At 48.2% G+C, this 20,833-nt stretch overlaps 1 protein-coding gene across 1 annotated transcript in view; it reads left to right on the forward strand.

Annotated features, from left to right (window-relative positions):
• The first annotated feature begins 2,649 nt into the window (after window positions 1-2,649).
• Window positions 2,650-20,833, forward strand: part of MTHFD1 (methylenetetrahydrofolate dehydrogenase, cyclohydrolase and formyltetrahydrofolate synthetase 1) — a 72,501-nt gene continuing 54,317 nt past the window's right edge. Inside the window, exons 1-8 of the mRNA XM_082216968.1 lie at window positions 2,650-2,791; window positions 13,269-13,353; window positions 14,251-14,310; window positions 15,517-15,570; window positions 16,547-16,683; window positions 18,472-18,572; window positions 19,543-19,679; window positions 20,416-20,527. Of these exons, the coding sequence (XP_082073094.1) occupies window positions 2,751-2,791; window positions 13,269-13,353; window positions 14,251-14,310; window positions 15,517-15,570; window positions 16,547-16,683; window positions 18,472-18,572; window positions 19,543-19,679; window positions 20,416-20,527 (727 nt within the window). The 5' untranslated portion in view covers window positions 2,650-2,750. The remainder of the gene's footprint in view (window positions 2,792-13,268; window positions 13,354-14,250; window positions 14,311-15,516; window positions 15,571-16,546; window positions 16,684-18,471; window positions 18,573-19,542; window positions 19,680-20,415; window positions 20,528-20,833) is intronic.

The raw sequence follows: 20,833 nt of genomic DNA on the forward strand, positions 1-20,833 counted from the left end.
TCGTCTAGCGAGTTTTCTGTCTTGCGAGGCATTCGTCTTGCGGGGCACCACTGTAATTCCCAAAAGAAAAGCTTCTGGTTGTTGTTTTTTTGTTTTGTTTTTACAAAAAAGTACAGTCATACTTCAGGTTACAGAGGCTTCAGGGTGCGCGTTTTCAGGTTGCGCACTGCGCTGAACCCAGAAACACTAAATCACGCTTTGGGCACGCGCAGAAGCGCCAAATGGTGTCACATGCGTGCAGACATGGCGCTGTGGGTTGCGAACATGCCTCCCGCATGGATCACGTTCGCAACCTGATTGTCCACTGTAATGTGCTTACTCCAAGTGCAGTTTGCCCCACAGATGCCAGGGCAACTAATTCTTTTCTGGGGCCACCGTTGCACCCCACAGGTCTCATCGTCTGGGCAGCCCAGGAGCTCCAGACACACTGCCCGGGTTTGTGTCCTGGAGAGGTCACTTCCATGCACTTTTACTTCACCCCTGGAGGCACACTCCATTGTCTCTAGGACGGATGCCAACATACTATTTGAAGAGACACAGTTTTCCTACAGCTAAACTAGCTTGTGGATTGTGGGGTGGGGGAGATGGGAGCCTAAATAAAAATGCCTTAACTGTCCCAGTGCTCAGACGGCAGCCTGAGTTTTGAAGGGGAGCCCCTGGAACGTCCCCAAAGGGGCAAAGCAGGATTTACTCCCCAGCACAGTAAACGTGCACAGAATCGGGGCTGGGTGAGCCTTCAGCACTGATGGGGTCCGACACATAGCTGTCAACCGTCCCTTATTTGGCGGGAAACTCCCTTATCCCAGTGCCGTGTCCCGCTGTTGTCCCTTATTGATGATGTCCCTTAAATTTCCCGGGTTTCATGCTCGCCCGGCTCAGGAGGGAAGCAGCGGCTCGGGGTCCTCCGCCGCGAGAGAGCGCGTGCGCACGAGCTGCCGTGTCTCCGTCTCTCCCTTTTCCCCCTCAGGGGCGGGTCATGAGGGGACGGGTGGCAGCGGCTGAGGAGGCGGCCTGAGGGAGGAGGAAGAGGAGGGGATGGGGAGGGGTGCAGAAGGGCGGCGCTTCAGCGGCCACCGCGGCACCGCAACTGCCTCATAGAATCATAGAATCATAGAATCATAGAGTTGGAAGAGACCACAAGGGCCATCGAGTCCAACCCCCTGCCAAGCAGGAAACACCATCAGAGCACTCCTGACATATGGTTGTCAAGCCTCTGCTTAAAGACCTCCAAAGTAGGAGACTCCACCACACTCCTTGGCAGCAAATTCCACTGTCGAACAGCTCTTACTGTCAGGAAGTTCTTCCTAATGTTTAGGTGGAATCTTCTTTCTTGTAGTTTGGATCCATTGCTCCGTGTCCGCTTCTCCGGAGCAGCAGAAAACAACCTTTCTCCCTCCTCTATGTGACATCCTTTTATATATTTGAACATGGCTATCATATCACCCCTTAACCTCCTCTTCTCCAGGCTAAACATGCCCAGCTCATACCGGGCTCGCGGGCGGCGTGGGCGAGAGTCTCTCTCCCTCCCTCTCGGGTGGGGGAGGGCCGATGGAACTCCTTGCGCCAGGACAACAGCAGCCCCGACAAGCTACTTAGCATACCCTCCAACCAGAGCAGCATCTTAATGTAATGATTTCCCCCTCTGCATCCCTTTCATAACTCTATTTTTATAAATCATTTGTCCATCCGTAGTTCAAATTTTTACTACAGTGGTACCTCGGGTTAAGTACTTAATTCGTTCCGGAGGTCCGTTCTTAACCTGAAAATGTTCTTAACCTGAAGCACCACTTTAGTTAATGGGGCCTCCTGCTGCCACTGCACTGCCGGAGCACGATTTCTGCTCTCATCCTGAAGCAAAGTTCTTAACCTGAAGCACTACTTCTGGGTTAGCAGAGTCTGTAACCTGAAGCATATGTAACCTGAAGCGTATGTAACCCGAGGTACCACTGTACAAGTTTTCTGTCAATCCTACCAATGTATGTAACTCTTGACAATAGCTTTTCAACTAAATTATAAACTTTCCCCATTCTTTTTTAAAGAGGTCCTCTTCCTGGTTTCTAATTCTGCCTGTAAGCTTTGCCATCTCCACGTCGTTCATCAGTTTTGTCTGCCACTCTTCTTTGGTCGGAGTCGTAGACCCTTAGGATCATCTCCAACCCCCTGCAAAACACAGTCAGTCGCAGCCAAAGCAACATGGCTCCATCAGTGGCGGATTTCTGCATAAGCTAAGCCAAAAGCCCTTACTTTGGCTGCTGATCCCTTATTTTCGAATCTGTAAATTGACAGCTACGGTCCGACACAACCCTTCTTTCTTCCACCCCGTGACCTCTCTTCCACCACATCGAAAGGCAGCGAGGGATCCCCACCGGCCCCAGCTACTCAGGAGGAGGCGCAGGGAGGCGGTTGCCCTCGCTCGGGGGAACCGACGCACCTTGGATCGCGCACAAAGGGGCGGATCGGGGGCCTCGAGGGGGCGGGCGCGCCGGAGGAAGAGGCGGCCAGTCGCGTTGGAGATCCGCTGGCTCCCTCCTCCTGCTGCCTCCGCCCCTGGCGAGGAGGGGAGGGCGTGGGCGGGGATCGGCCGGGGTCGACCGGCCTGGGCTTGCGGGGGAAAGAGGAAAAAGTTTCGCGGCCACGTGGGTGTCCCGTGCAGAGGGGCGGGGAGGGCGGGGCGGTCCTCTTTTGACCCCTCCGCAGGCACCATCGGGGCTTCACTGAGCGCAGGAGCTGCATTCGCCCGGGGTGTCGCCATGCCTCCCGCCGAGATCATCAGCGGCAAGGCCGTTTCCGAGTAGGTCGCCGCCGCCCCCTCGGGGCTTTGGGGAGGGCCGGGCTTTGCGCGCGGGGAGGCGGGCAAGCGGGAAGGAAGGAGACGCGTGTATGCATCGCTCTCGGGGCCTGCTAGGGCGCACCTGGACTCGGGTCCCGGCCGCCGGGGCTGTAAGTGGGGGAGGTATTTTGCGCCCCACTTCTCCAAGAGGGCCAGACTCCCCCCCCCTTAGGATGAAGGATACCGGGTTTGCTGCGCGTCCGGACAGGAGTCCCCCGCGTGGAGTTCCGCGGGACTTGCACGCCACTTGGCGTAGATTTCACCAGGTTGGTGGGATGGTAGAGTGGGAAGGGAGCACGGGGATCAGCTGCGCTTTTTCCCAGCGGGGGACTCGAACCCACGACCGCGAGGTTAAGAGTCTCGTGCTTGGAGGGAGGGAGCCCTCCCACGCAGACTCCCCCAAAGCCACGTGCCGTTTCCCTTCGCTTCCATCCAACTTATTCGTTGTTGCATGAAGTCGCCGTTCGTTTTCACTTTAAAGAAAAATCGCCCGCCTTCCTCGCATCGCCTGGAGGCCAAAGGTGTGTCCTGTGCCCGGTTTCCAGGTGGTCTCCCATCCAGGCACGGGCCAGACTCGGCGCTGCTGAGCCTCTGCAAACTGGTGGCGTCATGGGACTGTAAATCGAACCTGAGACCGGCCTTTTCCTCCAGGGCAGGGCTAGCCTCCCGTGGCTCTCTCCAGCTGCTGTTGGGCTGGCAACTCAGATCAGCCCCAGCCAGCATGGCGAGTCATCAGGGATAGATCAGTCGCTAAAGCATAGAACCAAAGAATTGTTGAGTTGGAAGGGACCCTGAGGGTCATCCAGTCCAACCCCCTGCAACGCAGGAATATGCAGCTGCCCCATGCAGGAATCGAACCTGCAACCTTGGCATTATCAGCACCATGCTGTAACCAACTGAGCTATGAGGCTCTTTAATTTCAGGGTCATTGTTTGAAGCAAGAGATTTCTGCATTGCAGGGGGTTAGACCGTCATGGTCCCTTCCAACCCTACAATTCTATGATTTTTACCCCTGCACCCTGAGGGTTGCATTCCATTCTGGGCAACGTTTTATTTTTTACTATTATCCTTATATATTTATTTACGTGCAAGGAAAGTGGCTTCCGGACAAAAATAAGAACCGCTAAAAACTTAAGGGCAGGGACAACAATCAGAATTTAAACTATATGCATAGATAAAATACCTTAAAAGCATACGGGTAACTGCAATTAAAGCATCACGGCACCAACCCTTTCTTTAAAAGCAGTCTGTTCCCAGCAGCCCGTTGGAACGTGAAGGTGGGAGGACAGCAAGGAGGGAGCGAGTCAAGCTTCTTGGGGGAGGGAGTCTGGGAGCTGCCACCACCGAGAAGGCCCTGTCCTGCGTCCCCCACCAAAAATGCCTGTGATGGTGGTGGGACCGAGAGAATATATCAAAGCCATGGATGCCCGGATATAGATTGGTACCCGGTGGAGCTGTCGTAGAAAGGGAGCCATTATGCTCCCTGGAGCCTTTGGGGAGCCATGCCTCAGTGCTGTGCAAGGAGGAAGGCAAAAGTGGCCCGAACAGCGAATGTGAATGCTGCCTTTCTACAGCAGGAGAGCTTCTCAGCATGTGTTCCTTCACCCTGTCTCTGTTCTCCATCTACACAAAAAAGAAGTACAGCGGACGCTTGGGTTGCGAACGTGATCCATGCGGGAGGCACGTTCGCAACCCGCAGTGCCACGTCTGTGGGTTGCGATTCGGTGTTTCTGCGCATGCACAAAGCACGATTTAGCCTGCGCGAGCACTCAAACTCGGAAGTAACCCATTCTGGTACTTCCGGGTTTGGCACGGTACACAACCCAAAAACGCGCAACCTGTGTCTGTAACCCGAGGTATGACTGTATTATCAGACTTGGAGAGGACACATTGCAGCCTGGCAGAAATACTGGGACAGGACCAGGGCGGAGGGCTGTGGCCTGCAGAGATTTCCAAGGGACTTGTCTACTGTCTCCCTTTATTGCTCTGCTGGCTCAATATTAACCCAGCAGCTGGTCCGTGACTGATTAACATTTGATTCCTTGATCCTGAAATCATATGTGTGTGTCTTAAACTATGTCCGCTTTTGAAACCTTTGCTTTTAAAGCTCACTTCTATCTGGGGGCCTGGCTGAAGAGGCGGGTTTTAGTTTTATTCCTCTGTCATTGTACCTGCATGCTGCACAAAACAAAAAACCTTACCTGTTAGATTTCTGCCTGCGCCTAGGAGGCTTGTTAGACCTCTTTGCAGCATGAGAGCAGAAGCTTTCTCCCTTGTTCCATCCTTGCAAAGTTTTCTGCTTCTGCAAAAGACTGCTCCCTTCCTCTCCTCTCCCCAAGCTGCCCCAGAGGGTTGGGGAAAATCTTGAAATCTTTGTGCTGTTGAAATGATGGCGTCAGTGTTATATTGCATTCCACCATGAGTGTTGCCATAGTCCTGTAGCCTCTTTTCTGAAGCTCATCACTACCCTTGAGTGCAGGGGTGCCTTGGAGGTGAGAATTATGCAAACCATGGGATGCTGTCTTCAGTCCAAGCCAGCATGACCAATGGTCAGGGGTGATGGGAACTGTAGTCCAGGAACATCTGCAGAGTTCCCAGCCCTTTATATATATGCTCAGCTCCCATCATCCCTGACCATTGGCAATTTATTGATTTGTGAATTGGACATATACGTCCCTAGGCAATTTGCAGGCAGGGAGCTGTAGTTTAGTTTTAGGGTGCTGGGAATTATAGTTCTGCGAGAGGTAAACTACAGTTCCCGTGATTATTCTGGGGCAAGTCATTGGCTTTAAATGTATAGCGCGTACGCAACCAGAGCTGATGGCTGAGCGATGTGGATTGCTTTAATTTAGTGGCGCTGCTTTCATTACTGCCGCTGAATCCATACAGGTTGACCTTCATATGTCAATTTTGCACTGGAAGCGGATAATTGGCACCTGATACAGCTGCCTTTCCCTTCTCCCCCCCTCCCCCAGCTCACCACCCAATTGCACAATTTTAACACAGCACTGGAAGTGGAAAGACAAGGGAGCCAGCAAAGCAAACAGGTTCAGCCAAGAGCATTGCACTGCAGGATCTGGGCCTGCGTGAAATTTAACCAGGGAGCCTTTGTCGTTTCATCTGGTTGAACTTGCAAGCCTGTGGAATGCCTTAGCCCTTTATTTGTGAGGTTTGTGTATTTCTGCAGCAACGTATGCCCTTTCCCCCTTTTCTGGTTCTTGGAACGCTCACATGAATGTGTCTTCCAAGCGATTCCCGATGCAAATCTGTTCTTTACAGGGGTGGAGAACCGGTAGTCCACAAGAGGTTCCCGTACTCCAGCTCCCGCAATCTCCATCCATTGGCCATGGGACTGATGTGAGAGTTGAGCCCAACAACATCTGGAAGGCCACAGGCCAGGCTTCCTCAACCTATGGCCCGCCAGATGTTTTTGGCCTACAACTCCCATGATCCCTAGCTAGCAGGACCAGTGGTCAGGGATGCTGGGAATTGTAGTCTCAAAACATCTGGCGGGCCGAGTTTGAGGAAGCCTGCCATAGGCTCCCCATGTGATTTATAATAAGCACAGTGTCTTCTTGGGGGCGTTGATTTACTGGGGCATCAGCTTTTGTGAATTAGAGCCTAGACTTCATCCAATATGTAAAGTGGACATTAGTTCATGGAAGTTGATGCTGAAATACGGTTGCTAGTCTTTTAGCTGCCCCTAGATTCTCTATTTTTTAAAAAAAAGTTTAAATTGAATTTTTAATTTTGCAAACAAAACAGACATTTTACATACCATTAAACATCCAGCAAGGACTTCCCTCCCTCTCCTTCCTTGGTTAACAGTGACACAGAGCGTTTATGACGTCAGAATATTCTTCACAACTGTGAGCAGGGCAGTGGGGTAGGGGTAAGTGAAGACAAGCGACAACAATTAACTACAACGTTGTTCACCGCTCTTGTTCAGGCTGCACAGGAAAAGCGTTTGGGTTCCTGAAATCCATTCTGATTGTGCAGATAAAATATAACGGATAGAATTCTTCAGGATGTGTTACTAGTGTGTGAACACAGTCCAGATCCAAGGATCCCTAGGCTTGCACCTCCAGATTTTGGAGGTATCAGGTGCTGTCCTAGCACCCGGGATCTGCACTTGGTCACAAGTGGCCAGTAGCTAGGTGCAAAATGTGAATTTCGAAAACTGCCTCCAGATGTTCTGGACTACAACTCCTGGCTGGCACTGATGGGAATTGCAGTCCCAAACATTTGGAGGACACCAAGTTGATGACGTCTGTAGAAGCGTGAAACCAAGAAGTAAATGTTGCAGCAAATGCCATTGCTACATTGATTGTGCCACAATAAATCTGTATGTCTTTTTCAGTTGCCACAAAGTTATTTGTGATATACAGTGGCACCTCAGGTTACATATGCAACCCTCTGCATGCAAAGAAGATGCTCTCACTGAGCTATGGATTCCAAGACGCCAAGGTCCAATCACAGAGTCAGTGGTACCTCGGGTTACAGACTCCGCTAACCTAGAAATAGTACCTCAGGTTAAGAACTTTGCTTCAGGATGAGAACAGAAATCGCTTGGCAGTGGCAGCGGGAAGCCCCATTAACTAAAGTGGTGTCTCAGGTTAAGAACAGTTTCAGGTTAAGAACGGACCTCTGGGACGAAGTAAGTACGTAACCAGAAGTACCACTGTACATTGCTGTAGGGATGCGGGTGGCGCTGTGGGTTAAACCACCACTTGGGCTTGCTGATCGAAAGGTCGGTGGTTCAAATCCCTGTGACGGGGTGAGCTCCCGTTGCTCAGTCCCTGCTCCTGCCAACCTAGCAGTTCGAAGCACATCAGTGCAAGTAGATAAATAGGTACCGCTCCGGCAGGAAGGTAAACGGCGTTTCCGTGTGCTGCTCTGGTTCGCCAGAAGCGGCTTAGTCATGCTGGCCACATGACCCGGAAGCTGTACGCTGGCTACCTCGGCCAGTAAAGCGAGATGAGCGCCGCAACCCCAGAGTCGGTCACGACTGGACCTAATGGTCAGGGGTCCCTTTACCTTTAGGGGCAGCTGTAATCTCTTGTACTGGGACTTCAGCTGTCGCCTCCTGCCCCTAGCATTGCAGCCGAGGGAGATATTTGAGTGGGTTTTGGTGAAATATTAACTAGCTGACATTTAGAACAGATTGTCTTTTATGGCTCATCACAGAATCTGCCAACTCTAAAAATTGTGAAACAAAAGTTAGCAGGGGAGGTGCTAACCGCTGACAGATTCACATGTTATATTTTTGCCGATTCATAGAACTGTACAGTTGGAAGGAGTCCCCGGGGGTTATTTTATTTATTTATTGAATTTATATACCGCCCTATGCCTGGGGGGCCTCAGGGCAGTTCGCAGAAGAAAATCAAGATATAAAACTGCAAAATACATAATAAATATAAAAAGAACAACCAAGTAGCCCCCCCCCTTAAAAAAACAACACATTTTGAAAGGGCATGTGGTGTAAATCAGATCAACCAAAAGCCTGGGTTAAAAGTACGTTTTTGCCTGGTGCCTAAAGGTGTATAATGAAGGTGCCAGGTGAATGTCCTTTGGGAGAGTCCAACACTGCCATCCAGGAATCTCAACTAGATCATCCATGGCAGATGGCCACCCAACCTCTGCTTTGAAACCCCCAAGGAAGGAGAGCACAACCTCCCAAGGGAGGTTTTGCAGGCAAAGGACAAAGTATGATCTTAAGAGACAACTCCAGATCTGAACAAGCCCTGGGGAAAGTCTCTGCTGATGAAGAAGGGCTGTAGCTCTTTTGTGGAACATCTACCTTGGACGCGGGTGGCGCTGTGGGTTAAACCACAGAGCCTAGGACTTGCCCATCAGAAGGTCAGCGGTTCGAATCCCCGCGACGGGGTGAGCTCCCATTGCTCGGTCCCTGCTCCTGCCAACCTAGCAGTTCGAAAGCACGTCAAAGTGCAAGTAGATAAATAGGTACTGCTCCGGCGGGAAGGTAGATGGCGTTTCCATGCGCTGCTCTGGTTTGCCAGAAGCGGCTTAGTCATGCTGGCCACATGACCCAGAAGCTGTACGCCGGCTCCCTCGACCAATAAAGCGAGATGAGCGCCGCAACCCCAGAGTCATTCACGGCTGGACTTAATTGTCAGGGGTCCCTTTATCTTTACCTTGCATGCAGAAGTGCTCAGGTTCAATCCCTGGTATCTCCAGGTGTAGCTGGTAGAGAACCCTGCCTGAAATCCCAAGGAGCTGCTGCCAGCCAGTGTTGACACTATTGCGCTAGCTGGACCAATGGTCTCACTTGGTATAATAATAATAATAATAAATTTTTATTTATAACCCGCCCTCTCCGGCCAGAGCCGGGCTCAGGGCTGCTAACACCAGTAAAATTACAATAAAAACATAAGGTGGGGGCGGACACCAATTTTAGAATACAGGTTGAAATACAATTTAAAATGCAGCCTCATTTATATAGTAGCCCATAGGTCAAAACCATAAGGGGAGGGAAACATAAGGGTCAAACTGAGTCCAAACCAAAGGCCAGGTGGAACAGCTCTGTCTTGCAGGCCCTGCGGAAATATGTCAAGTCCACCAGGGCCCTAGTCTTTTGTGACAAGAATGTTCCACCAAGTCGGGGCCAGTACTGAAAAGGCCCTGGCCCTAGTTAAGAGAGCATCCTTTGTCAGTGGTCCATGGTGGTGGCAATCTTTTAGGTGGTGCTGGCAGCTGGTTCTAGCCACCCTTTTAATTTCCTGCAATGCCTCAAATCGGGATTATTATGGGATATTTAAATGGTGGCAAGATCTACCCATCTGCTGCTTTTTAGAGTGCTGGACTACCAAAGAAATTGGGGGGGGGGATTGGGTGTGAATCTATGGTGGTTCTCCTAATCTGCCCAGCGATGCCAAATGTTGGTGCCAGATCTGCGTAGCACACTGGTTTCCTCCAGGTGGAAGTAATAATTTACTTAGGTGTGAGTATCAACTTCTTTGCAGCCAGAACCAGATTTTTATCTAAAAGAAGAAGAAAAAGAAAGCAAGTATCAAAGACATGCCTAGAGTCTAACCCTCCCCCCCCCATCCCTAGAAATTGCTGGTGGATTTACAATCCATTCTCAGAATTCTGGGTTCAGCAGATTTTCCCTTCTGCATTTTTACAAGTGCCTTGTCAAAACCTACATAATGAATAAACGGATTATGTCAGCCTTTGCCAACCTTCTGCTCTCCAGATGTCAAAACTAGTTCCCAACATCTGTAGGGTGCCAGCATGGGCAAAGTAAGAAGCAGAAAGCTATAAAATCAAAGCAAAACACTTTTAAACAGAGGTCAGAAGTTGAAGATCTGCATACTTTGTCAAATATTACGAATATCTACAGGCTGAAAATGGGACTTACGCTCTTTAATTAAAACCTTTTTTTATTTACAAAACCAGTTTCTGTTACCTGCAGCTGCACCCTGTGCTCAGTAGATGGCATTGCAATGCGAGTATTATTATTTCTGCAAACCGGCGTGGTGCAGTGCGCCTCAAGAGTGACTGTAATAGCAACCGGCGGATCCTTTTGATTTTGTTTTCACTGGGGTTGTTATTTTTAAATCTTATTATTTTTTGATGCACAATGAATGTGCCTGACTTAATCTTTTTAGCTTGTGTCTGAACAGCTAGCTGTTGGAGACCAGCTATATCATGAACAAGAAACAGCTACTTATCCATGAGATCCTACGTATAGCACAGATGAGAATGAATTGTGGTTTCTTTGTGTTGGCGTAGCTTATTGTGTTTGCTTTTCTGTTCCTAAATCGGGTGGCGTGAGAGCCAGCATGGTGTATTTTGAGAGCCAGCGTGGTATTTCGGTTAGGGTGTCTGACTAGGAACCTGGCAGAGACCAGGGTTCGAGTCCCCCACTTGGCCATGAACAGAGCTGTCAACTTACAGATTTGAAAATAAGGGACCAGCAGCCTTGAAAATAAGGGACCAGCAGCCAAAATAAGGGACCTGCAGCCTCACCTGTTCCAGGCACTCCAGTCTTCCTGTCCTCCTGCAGTCTGGTCAAACTCATGCTGGTAGCTTCGAGAACACTGTCCAACCAACTTTGTAACCAGAGGTTCAACTGAATAGAATCTGAATCACATGCACCACAAGGCCTATGCAGCCTCAACATAAGATGGCTCCCCGGTCTGGCTTTGCACTGCAAAGTTTGCAGCAGCACGTGCAACAAAATGGCGACCAGAATTCAAAAAACCCCTCAACTTGCATTAACTAGCCACACACTAGGCATGCAAGCTCCACCCCCCAGTCGTTCTTAGATTTCTTATTGGGTGAGCAACACAGCCAAGCAACACAGTTGGAGTCTCCCTCCTCCCTGGCTGGCAGGGAGGGAGAGGAGCTGCTTCCTTTGAAATTTAAGGGACATCATTTAAGGGACATCCATCAATAAGGGACAGCAGCGGGACATGGCACTGGAATAAGGGACTGTCCCTTCAAATAAGGGACACTTGACAGCTATGGCCATGAAGCTCACGGGATGGCCTTGGGCCCGTCACTGCCCCTCCGCCAGACCTACCTCACAGAGTTGCTGTGGGAATCATACGAGGGGGAGAACCATGTGCGTCACCCTGAGCTCCTTGGAGAAAACGGCGGGATGCAATCAGTGATGATGATAATAATAATAATAATAATAATAATAATAATAATAATAATAATAATATAATTTATTATTTATACCCCGTCCATCTGGCTGAGTTTCCCCAGCCACTCTGGGCGGCTCCCAATCAAGTGTTAAAAACAACACAGCATTAAATATTAAAAACTTCCCTGAACAGGGTTGCCTTCAGATGTCTTTTAAAGATAGGATAGCTGCTTATTTGCTTCACATCTGAAGGGAGGACGTTCCACAGGGCGGGTGCCACTACCGAGAAGGCCCTCTGCCTGGTTCCCTGTAACCTCACTTCTCGCAATGAGGGGACCGCCAGAAGGCCCTCGGCGCTGGACCTCAGTGTCCAGGCTGAACGATGGGGGTGGAGGTATACAGGACCGAGGCCATTTAGGGCTTTAAAGGTCAGCACCAACACTTTGAATTGTGCTCAGAAACGTACCGGGAGCCTGTGCAGGTCTTTCAAGACTGGTGTTATGTGGTCCCAGCAGTCATTCCCAGTCAGGGCAGGTGCCACTACCGAGAAGGCCCTCTGCCTGGTTCCCTGTAACTTGGCTTCTCGCAGCGAGGGAACCGCCAGAAGGCCCTTGGAGATGGATCTCAGTGTCTGGGCTGAACGATGGGGGTGGAGACGCTCCTTCAGGTATACTGGGCTGAGGCCGTTTAGGGCCTTAAAGGTCAGCACCAACACTTTGAATTCTGCTCGGAAACGTACTGGGAGCCAATGCAGAGTAACAAATGGCGTGTTTACACAGATGTTTCCTGTGAAAATGCATGGATTTCCTTGCTGCCTCTTGAAAACTACTTTACAGTGGTACCTCGGGTTGAGAACTTAATTGGTTCTGGAGGTCCGTTCTTAACCTGAAACTGTTCTTAACCTGAGGTACCACTTTAGCTAATGGGGCCTCCCACTGCCGCTGCCATGCGATTTCTGTTCTCATCCTGAAGCAAAGTTCTTAACTATTTCTGGGTTAGCGGCGTCTGTAACCTGAAGTGCCTGTAACCCGAGGTACCACTGACTCTGGGATTGGACCTTGGCGTCTTGGAATCCATAGCTCAGTGACAGAGCTTTGTATGCAGAAGGTTGCGGGTTCAGTCCCCAGCATTTCCCCAGAGAGCTGCTGCCAGTCAGTGTGGACAGTACAGTGGTACCTCAGGTTACTTACGCTTCAGGTTACAGACTCCGCTAACCCAGAAATATTACCTCAGGTTAAGAACTTTGCTTCAGGTTAAGAACGGAAATCGTGCAGCGGCAGCAGAAGGCCCCATTAGCTAAAGTGGTGCTTCAGGTTAAGAACAGTTTCAGGTTAAGAACAGACCTCCAGAACGAATTAAGTTCTTAACCCGAGGTACCACTGTACTGAGCTAGGTGGACCAAAGGTCTGATTCGGTATAAGGCAGCTCCCTGGGTTCTTACAGTTTTGCTTTGTCACAATTTCTCTCTCCGCCTTCATGCATTATGGCAGCCTTCCCCAAAGTGGTGCCTCCCAGGGCTACACTTCCCATCACCCTGACCATTGGCCAGGCTGGCTGGGGCTGATGGGAGTTGTAGTCCACAACATGGAGGGCGCCACGTTGGGGAAGTTTCCTCTATGGGCAGAGGTAGCAAAGTAGTAGTCAGGGGTTCCCCATTTCCCACTTCCGCGAGAAATAATGTGGGAACATAGGTTCCAAGATTAAGTCTTCCAGGAAGTTCCGAGTTCAACCCTGGCACATCTGTTTGGAACTCTCCTTCTCCTAGTTTTTCCTGCTGCTGGATTTGTGACTTTCTTTTCTCCCTCCGATCTCTTCCTTTTCTAGGCAAGTGAGGCAGAAGCTCAAGAGCCAAGTGGCAGAAATGAAGGAGAGAGTCCCAGGCTTCAGACCAGGCCTTGCAATTCTACAGGTTAGTGGCTATATCTACAATTTTGAGATTTGTTTTCATCTAAAGCAGATGCTCACGGGGTCAGATGTTACAGCATCCTTCACCCACTTGGATGTCCTCCAGATATTTCGGACAGAATTTCACGCAAAAACAGTTTTTCTGTACAGTGGTACCTCGGGTTACAGGCGCTTCAGGTTACAGACTCGGCTAACCCAGAAAGTACCTCGGGTTAAGAACTTTGCTTCAGGATGAGAACAGAAATTGCACGGCTGTGGCAGCGGGAGGCCCCATTAGCTAAAGTGGTACCTCAGGTTAAGAACAGTTTCAGGATAAGAGCGGACCTCCAGAATGAATTAAGTTCTTAACCCAAGGTACCACTGTATTATATATATATCAAAATCTGAAACTTTGGCCTGTCTGGAACGGTGTGGTCTGTGGCCACTTTGTGTCTTGAAATACCGCTTATTATCTGCGAAGCAGTTTTTGGGAGGAGGAAATTAAAATTTATAGGGGATGAGGAAAGGCTTTCCCCCATTTGCTACTGACCATTCCCCCAGTTGGAATTTCAGTGACCGAAGCGGAACGTAAGGAAACAGACGGTTCTTGCATAATATGGGATTTGGTATGGAGGCCTAATGTTGGAGGGCAGGGTTGCCCCAAACTGGGAGGTCTGCTAATTTTGTGTGAGGTTCCCACCTCCATACCATTACACGCCTTAAAGGAGGGTCCTATTATCCTCTGGGCGAGCTTGGGGGGCAAGGAGACACCCTGTCGGTGGTTGCACAAGTGGGGGGGATGAGAAACTTTTCTTTCATTGACTTCCTTGAGCTAAGTTATCTTAGGAACCGAACCAAAAATAAGTGAAACCAATAAATTGCCTTCTGTTTGTGATTTTTTTTCCTCTTCCTCCTTCTAAAGGTTGGTGATCGGGATGATTCAAATCTCTACATTAGCATGAAACTCAAGGCTGCTGCTGAGGTAATATTACCCACGCACCCAAATAGTGTAGGGTTCTCCGGAGTGTTTCATTCCCCCTTTTCATAATTATGAATAATAATAATTATAATATTATATAATAATATTACTATATAATGATATTAATAAATAATAATAATAACAATAATAATAATAATAATAATAATAATAATAATAATAATAATGTTTTATTTATACCCCGCCCATCTGGCTGAGTTTCCCCAGCCACTCAGGGCGGCTCCCAATCAAATGTTAAAAGCAATACAGCATTAAATATTAAAAACTTCCCTGAACAGGGCTGCCTTCAGATGTATTTTAAAGATAGGATAGCTGCTTATTTCCTTCACATTTGAGAAAGGTTGTGAGGCACAGTGGGTATAGCCTGGTGGACCACGTCAGAGCCCAGGAAACAGTGACTCGGGGAGAGCACCTGGGTGTTGCTTCAGCGCCATGTGTAGCCGTGGTAGTTCTGCACTCCTCTCGCCATTCCTGGCTGTGGCAGCGGCGCATGGAAAGGATGCAGCGTTCTAGGAGGAACGTTGTGATGGGCAAACAGGAGGGCCAGTCTGCAAGGGGGGAGTGAGTTTGAAACATCGGACGCTGCCATGTGCTGGGCCAGACCATTGCTCCATCCAGCTTAGTATTATCCTCACGGACTGACAGCAACGGCAGACGCTCTTGTCACTGAGCTAAATCCCTTCCCAGAACATTATGGTCTGCCACCGATCTGTGGTCGCTGCCCTGGTGTCCAGCTGCTCCAAATAAGCGCCTCCACGGAAAGTCACAGTGAGTAAGAAAGAAAGACAAAATGTTCTGAATATTATTTCTGTTTATATCCCAAGACCAGGGAGAAGAGGGCAAGGTGGAGACATGCTGTTGCCGCCACACGCTGCCTTGTTGATGGTGGACAGCTGAACCACCTTCACATCACAGCGTGAGAAGACGGCGCATGTCTCCTGGTTGCCTTGGCAACGTGTTTTCCTGCCCAGTGGGCAAACACTTTCCCTCCCTGGAAAAGTTGCCCAGAGCAAGGTCCCTTTCTGTACATGTGGTGGGGGAGAAGGGGGGAGGCAAAGGTTTCGGCTCAGTTCTGCCATCTCTTTCCTGAGCCTTCCAGAATGAGAAAATTACTTGGCTGCTGTTCATCTAATCACATCACAATTCATAGAGTCTAATGATTTCTATTTTGTTCTCTCTCTTATTTTCCAGATCGGGATCAATGCCAACCACATCAAGCTGCCCAGCACTGCAACAGAAGCTGAGGTAACCCCGTTCTGCTTTACGAATCTCTCTGTGGTTTCACAGGGAGATCCTGTTGCATTTCCCGGATCACGGTTTCTTCTGAAAGTGCCTCATCGATTCCTAAATCTGCTTCCTGAGATCTTTTTCAGTTGGCGGTCCCTGGGATTGAACCTGTGACCTTACTGTCACCTGCTATTGTGCTATGAAACTGCATGTTGGGAGGTTCAGGAGAGAGAACGATTCTATGAGATACAAAATTAAAGTGTTGGAATGAACCATCTTGTTGTCTAGATAGCTAATCTTGTTGTCTAGATAGCTAATGAGAGCCAGTGTGGTGTAGTGGTTAAGAGCGGTAGTCTCATAATCTGGGGAGCCGGGTTCGCGTCTCCGCTCCTCCACCTGCAGGTGCTGGGTGACCTTGGGCTAGTCACACTTCTGTGAAGTCTCTCAGCCCCACTCACCTCACAGAGTGTTTGTTGTGGGGGAGGAAGGGAAAGGAGAATGTTAGCCGCTTTGAGACTCCTGAAGGGGAGTGAAAGGCGGGATATCAAATCCAAACTCTTCTTCTTCTTCTAATTTCCTCCTTTCCTACAGAGGAGTTATTTATAAACTTCCTCAGGGATGGAAGTGAGAGCAACCCTCAGACATCAGTGGATAATTCAAATATTTTAACGGACATAAGTGTGTTCATCCTCCTGTGACCCCTCCCAAAGCATCCCCCAACTATACACATGTACCACATGTAGAAGAAAAAAAAACAGAGAGAAGGTTCAAAACAGTTCAGTGAGGACTAGCATGATGGGTTAGCATGCTCAGTAGGCACAGAATGCTGGCAGATGTGGGGAGCAGTGGGGGATAGAAGGAAGGGAGATAGAATGGCAGACTGGAACCCTGAACAGGAGAATGCTATGCTGCAACATTTTGTTGCAGAACCTCACCTGTTTCTTTCTAATTCTCTCCCCCCCCCCCGGTCCTGTTCCTGCTTTTAAACGAACAGGTGTTGAGATGTATTCACAATCTGAACGACGACCCTGCTGTTCATGGGTTTATAGTACAATTGCCTTTGGATACCAACAAGCCCATCAACACGGAGAAAGTCACCAATTCTGTGGCACCTGAAAAGGATGTGGACGGGTAAGTTTGTGGAAGGGTCAAAGGTCTGCGGTAGAGCAGGTTCAATCCCTTGCAATTTCCAAGTAGAGATAGGAATGTCCTCTGTCTGGAATCCCAGAGAGCTGCCTGGAGATGAGACTGAAGTGAGAAGGTTTACTTTCTTCTTTGGCGATCACTCGTAACCGAGTAAGATTGTCCTCCATAAACACAGTTTTAAAAGTGAGTCTGTAAGTGACTGTGGAGGCAAATTCTGGTTCCGCACGTCTTTCCACAGTGGGGACATAGGTTTCCAGGAGGGAATTGATCACAGTGAGGGTTTGCCAAGCGTGCCTTCCTCTTAGCACGTTTCTCCCTTTCGTCCTGAGTCCGAGCGTCTTCAAAGCCCATGACACCTTTGGGAAAGGCAGTTCTCCAATTGGAGCGCCCGCAGGCAAGTGTTTCCCAGTTCTCGGTGTTTATACTGCAGTGGTACCTCGGGTTACAGGCGCTTCAGTTTACAGACTCCGCTAACCCAAAAATAGTACCTCGGGTTAAGAACTTTGCTTCAGGGCGAGAACAGAAATTGTGTGGCGGCGGCAGTGGGAGGCCCCATTAGCTAAAGTGGTGCTTCAGGTTAAGAACAGTTTCAGATTAAGAAGAAGAGTCGGTGAAAGAAGACTGGAAGAAATTCAAAGACTATTTACAGAAACATTGTAAAATTAACGAATGTTAGAAGGATGTTGGATAGAAACTAAGCGGTTTCCAGCTGTAATGCTTTAAGAGATATGAAAAAAAAAAAAGGTTTCACAAATGGGTAAAAGTTTAATGGTAAGGATTTGCTGAACTAACAAATCGAACTGGAATACAAAGAAGGGAGGTCCGAGGAGGTCCGAGGAAATAAGTGTATGGAAGTTATGTTATTGAAAATTAATGTGCGTTTTTAACTGTGTGAGCCAGTGTGGTGTAGTGGTTAAGAGCGGTAGTCTCGTAATCTGGGGAACCGGGTTTGAGTCTCCGCTCCTCCACATGCAGCTGCTGGGTGACCTTGGGCCAGTCATACTTCTTTGAAGTCTCTCAGCCCCACTCACCTCACAGAGTGTTTGCTGTGGGGGAGGAAGGGAAAGGAGAATGTTAGCCGCTTTGAGACTCCTTAAAGGGAGTGAAAGGCGGGATATCAAATCCAAACTCTTCTTCTTCTTCTTCTTCTTCTTATTTTGTATTTTATTTTTCTTTTTTTGTTATATCTTAAAAACTTTCAATAAATATCTTTTTTTAAAAAAAGAACAGTTTCAGATTAAGAACGGACCTCCGGAACGAATTAAGTTCTTAACCCGAGGTACCACTGTACCTTTTTTTTTTATAGATTTGCCTTGAGAGAGTCTTTGAACCTCTTTTGTTGACCACCAGCATTACACTTTCCATTTTTATGTTCGGAATAGAGTAGTTGCTTTGAAAGACGTTAAACAGGTATCTGCACAACATGACCAGTCCAACGAAGTTGGTGTTGAAGAATCAGTGCGTTGACACTGGTGATCTTTGCTTCTGAAGTGAGATCTTTGCTACTGGTGATGTTTGCTACTGCAGTGAGAAGGTTTCAGCCTTTATCATCACATGCTTACCGTATATGGCAAAAGGATTTCAGTCCAGAACCAGATGCTTGTACCTTCTGGAACAGAGAACATTTGCATCTACACCCCCCCAATTCATTTATTTCCAGAGGAGGTTGCACTTCAGTTTGCCCCAGACTTAGAATGAGGGAATAGAACTAAAGCCAGCTTTTTCCTTCCTCAGAGACCACTGACCACTGCTGCTTTGTTTTTGCCTTTTCAGCTTGAGCAGTATTAACGCAGGGAAGCTCTCGCGTGGCGACCTCGGAGACTGTTTCATTCCCTGTACGCCGAAAGGATGCATGGAGCTCATCAGGCAGACAGGTGAGCAAGGAAAAGCCACGTGGCTTCTTGCCTTGGTAAAGATGCTACTGTGAAAGAGGTCCAGGAAGAATTAAGGTCCTGGTGTGTTTTGCTGTGCTAGGGACAAAATATTAAGAAAAAGGGCTAAAATATACAAGACAAGAACTAATGATTGCTGGAAATCATCAGGAGAGGAAAGGTATCTTCTACAACATGTGGTGGACTTGCAAAGATGTAAAGGCTTTCTGGGAAATGGTATATAATTAGTTAAAGAAAATGTTTAAAAAGACTTTTGTTAAAAAACAAGAAGCCTTTTTACTGGTTATACTGGGTGAAGAGATTCTGAGGGAAGATGTATGCAACAACTGCGGCAAGAATTATTTTAGCCCCAAAATGGAAATAACAAGAAGTACCAGCGAAAGAAGAGTGGCAGATGAAGATGATGGACTTTGCAGAACCGGCGAAGCTGATAGGAAAAATCCAAAACCAGCGCAATCATGTATTCCAAAGGGATTGGAGTAAATTTATACGATATCTGAAAGATTATTGTAAGCAATTACCGCCACTAGCAGGGCTGTTTGAAGACTTGTAATGAGAGATTTTCCGTCTTTCTATATTTATTTAAATTTTGAGCCATTCAGTAATGAGCGTAATTAGAATTGGAAAATGTATAAATTGCAATGATATAAAGGTTGATTTTGAAAGCCATGAGGTGGGAGTGAAGGAAGTCAATAGGCTCTACAGAGCCAGGGTGGTATTGTGGATAATGATGATGTGAATGTATAATATTAAATGGAAAATAAATAAATAAAAAATATATAAAAAAGATTAGGAGAAAGATGCCACCGTGCCTGTGGGGAAGCAAAGTGGCTCAGCGGTGTAGCGTCTGCTTTTTTCATGCAGTGGAATCCCACAAGCCCTAGAGGCTGAAATACGTCATTACCACGGCTCGGAATTCAGGCAGAACTAAATCGTGAGTTCTGTGTTTCAGGTGTTCAGGTGGCTGGGAAAAGAGCCGTGGTGATTGGTCGCAGCAAGATAGTTGGTGCTCCAATGCACGACCTCCTGCTCTGGAACCACGCAACTGTGACGACATGCCACTCCAAGACTGCATCCCTGGCTGAGGAGGTAAGGCTGGGAGGCCGGCGGGGTACAAATAATAAATTATTATTATTGTTATTAATATGGTGCTTGGAAGTATAAAGTTGCCTGTGTTGATTGCAGTAGTCATTGTATCACCACCCTGTTCATTGTTTCCTTGTAGAAGTCAGCAAAGAGGATGCAAGGGACAAAGATAGGATTAGTTGGCTCTGCCCATCGTTGGCTCTGGCTCCACCTACTGTTGGCCTCCTGCATTACACCCTACTTCTTCTTCCTCTTCCTGTTCTTGTTGTTCTTCTAAATTTATTTATAGCTCACTCTCCCCCCTGATGGGAACAGCTAAAATGGGGGGGGGGGAGATAGTAAACAATATTCACACACACACATGTATGTATACACAAATACACCCCCCACACACATACATAAAAATATGTAACAACTATACAGATAATTACAATAAAAATAGTGCAGCGCCAGTCTGACTTCTCAAGTGGAGGGGAGTTCCAGAGTCTGGGAGCAGCCACCGAGAAGGCCCTCTCCTACGTCCCCATCAAGCATGGGGTCAAGAGGGGGAAGGGCCTTGCAGTCCTAATGGACTCTAACCACCACTGGGTTCTTCTCCTCTCTTCTCCCTGCCTTTAAATATTTATTTTAAAATAGAGTATTTGCTTTAAAGGGGTGGGGTAGGAGAGAGACTGAGCAAGAGGGAAGGGTAGTGGAGCATGCCTGGTGAACCCTGGGTTGATGCAAGCTCTGTTTGCAGGTCAGCAAAGCGGATATCCTGGTGGTTGCTGCTGGCAAGGCAGAGATGGTGAAAGGAGATTGGATCAAACCTGGCGCGGTCGTGATTGACTGTGGAATCAACCACATACCAGGTAATTTTTTTGAAAAAGCATTGCACTGTTCGAAATATGAGCAAGCCAGGGCTGAACTGATATTACCCTTGCTGGTACCTTTCTCGGGAAAATCAGAGGCTCACTATGTCAGGTTCCTATTGGAAGACCGAACAAACACTAGAACATTAGCAGTGGCAAAGTTTTTAATCAGTGATTGTAAGAACCAATGATCCCTATCTTTAAGTCTGAACAAAATGCTTGTTTAACCTGGAGGTAGGCTGTCTGAATTGTGCATTGCTTTGTAACGATTTGTTGGGTCTCTGGACCGTAATATAGATTGATTGG

The sequence above is a fragment of the Podarcis vaucheri genome (assembly GCF_965113315.1).
Source record: "Podarcis vaucheri genome assembly, chromosome: 1".
Classification (NCBI taxonomy): domain Eukaryota; kingdom Metazoa; phylum Chordata; class Lepidosauria; order Squamata; family Lacertidae; genus Podarcis; species Podarcis vaucheri.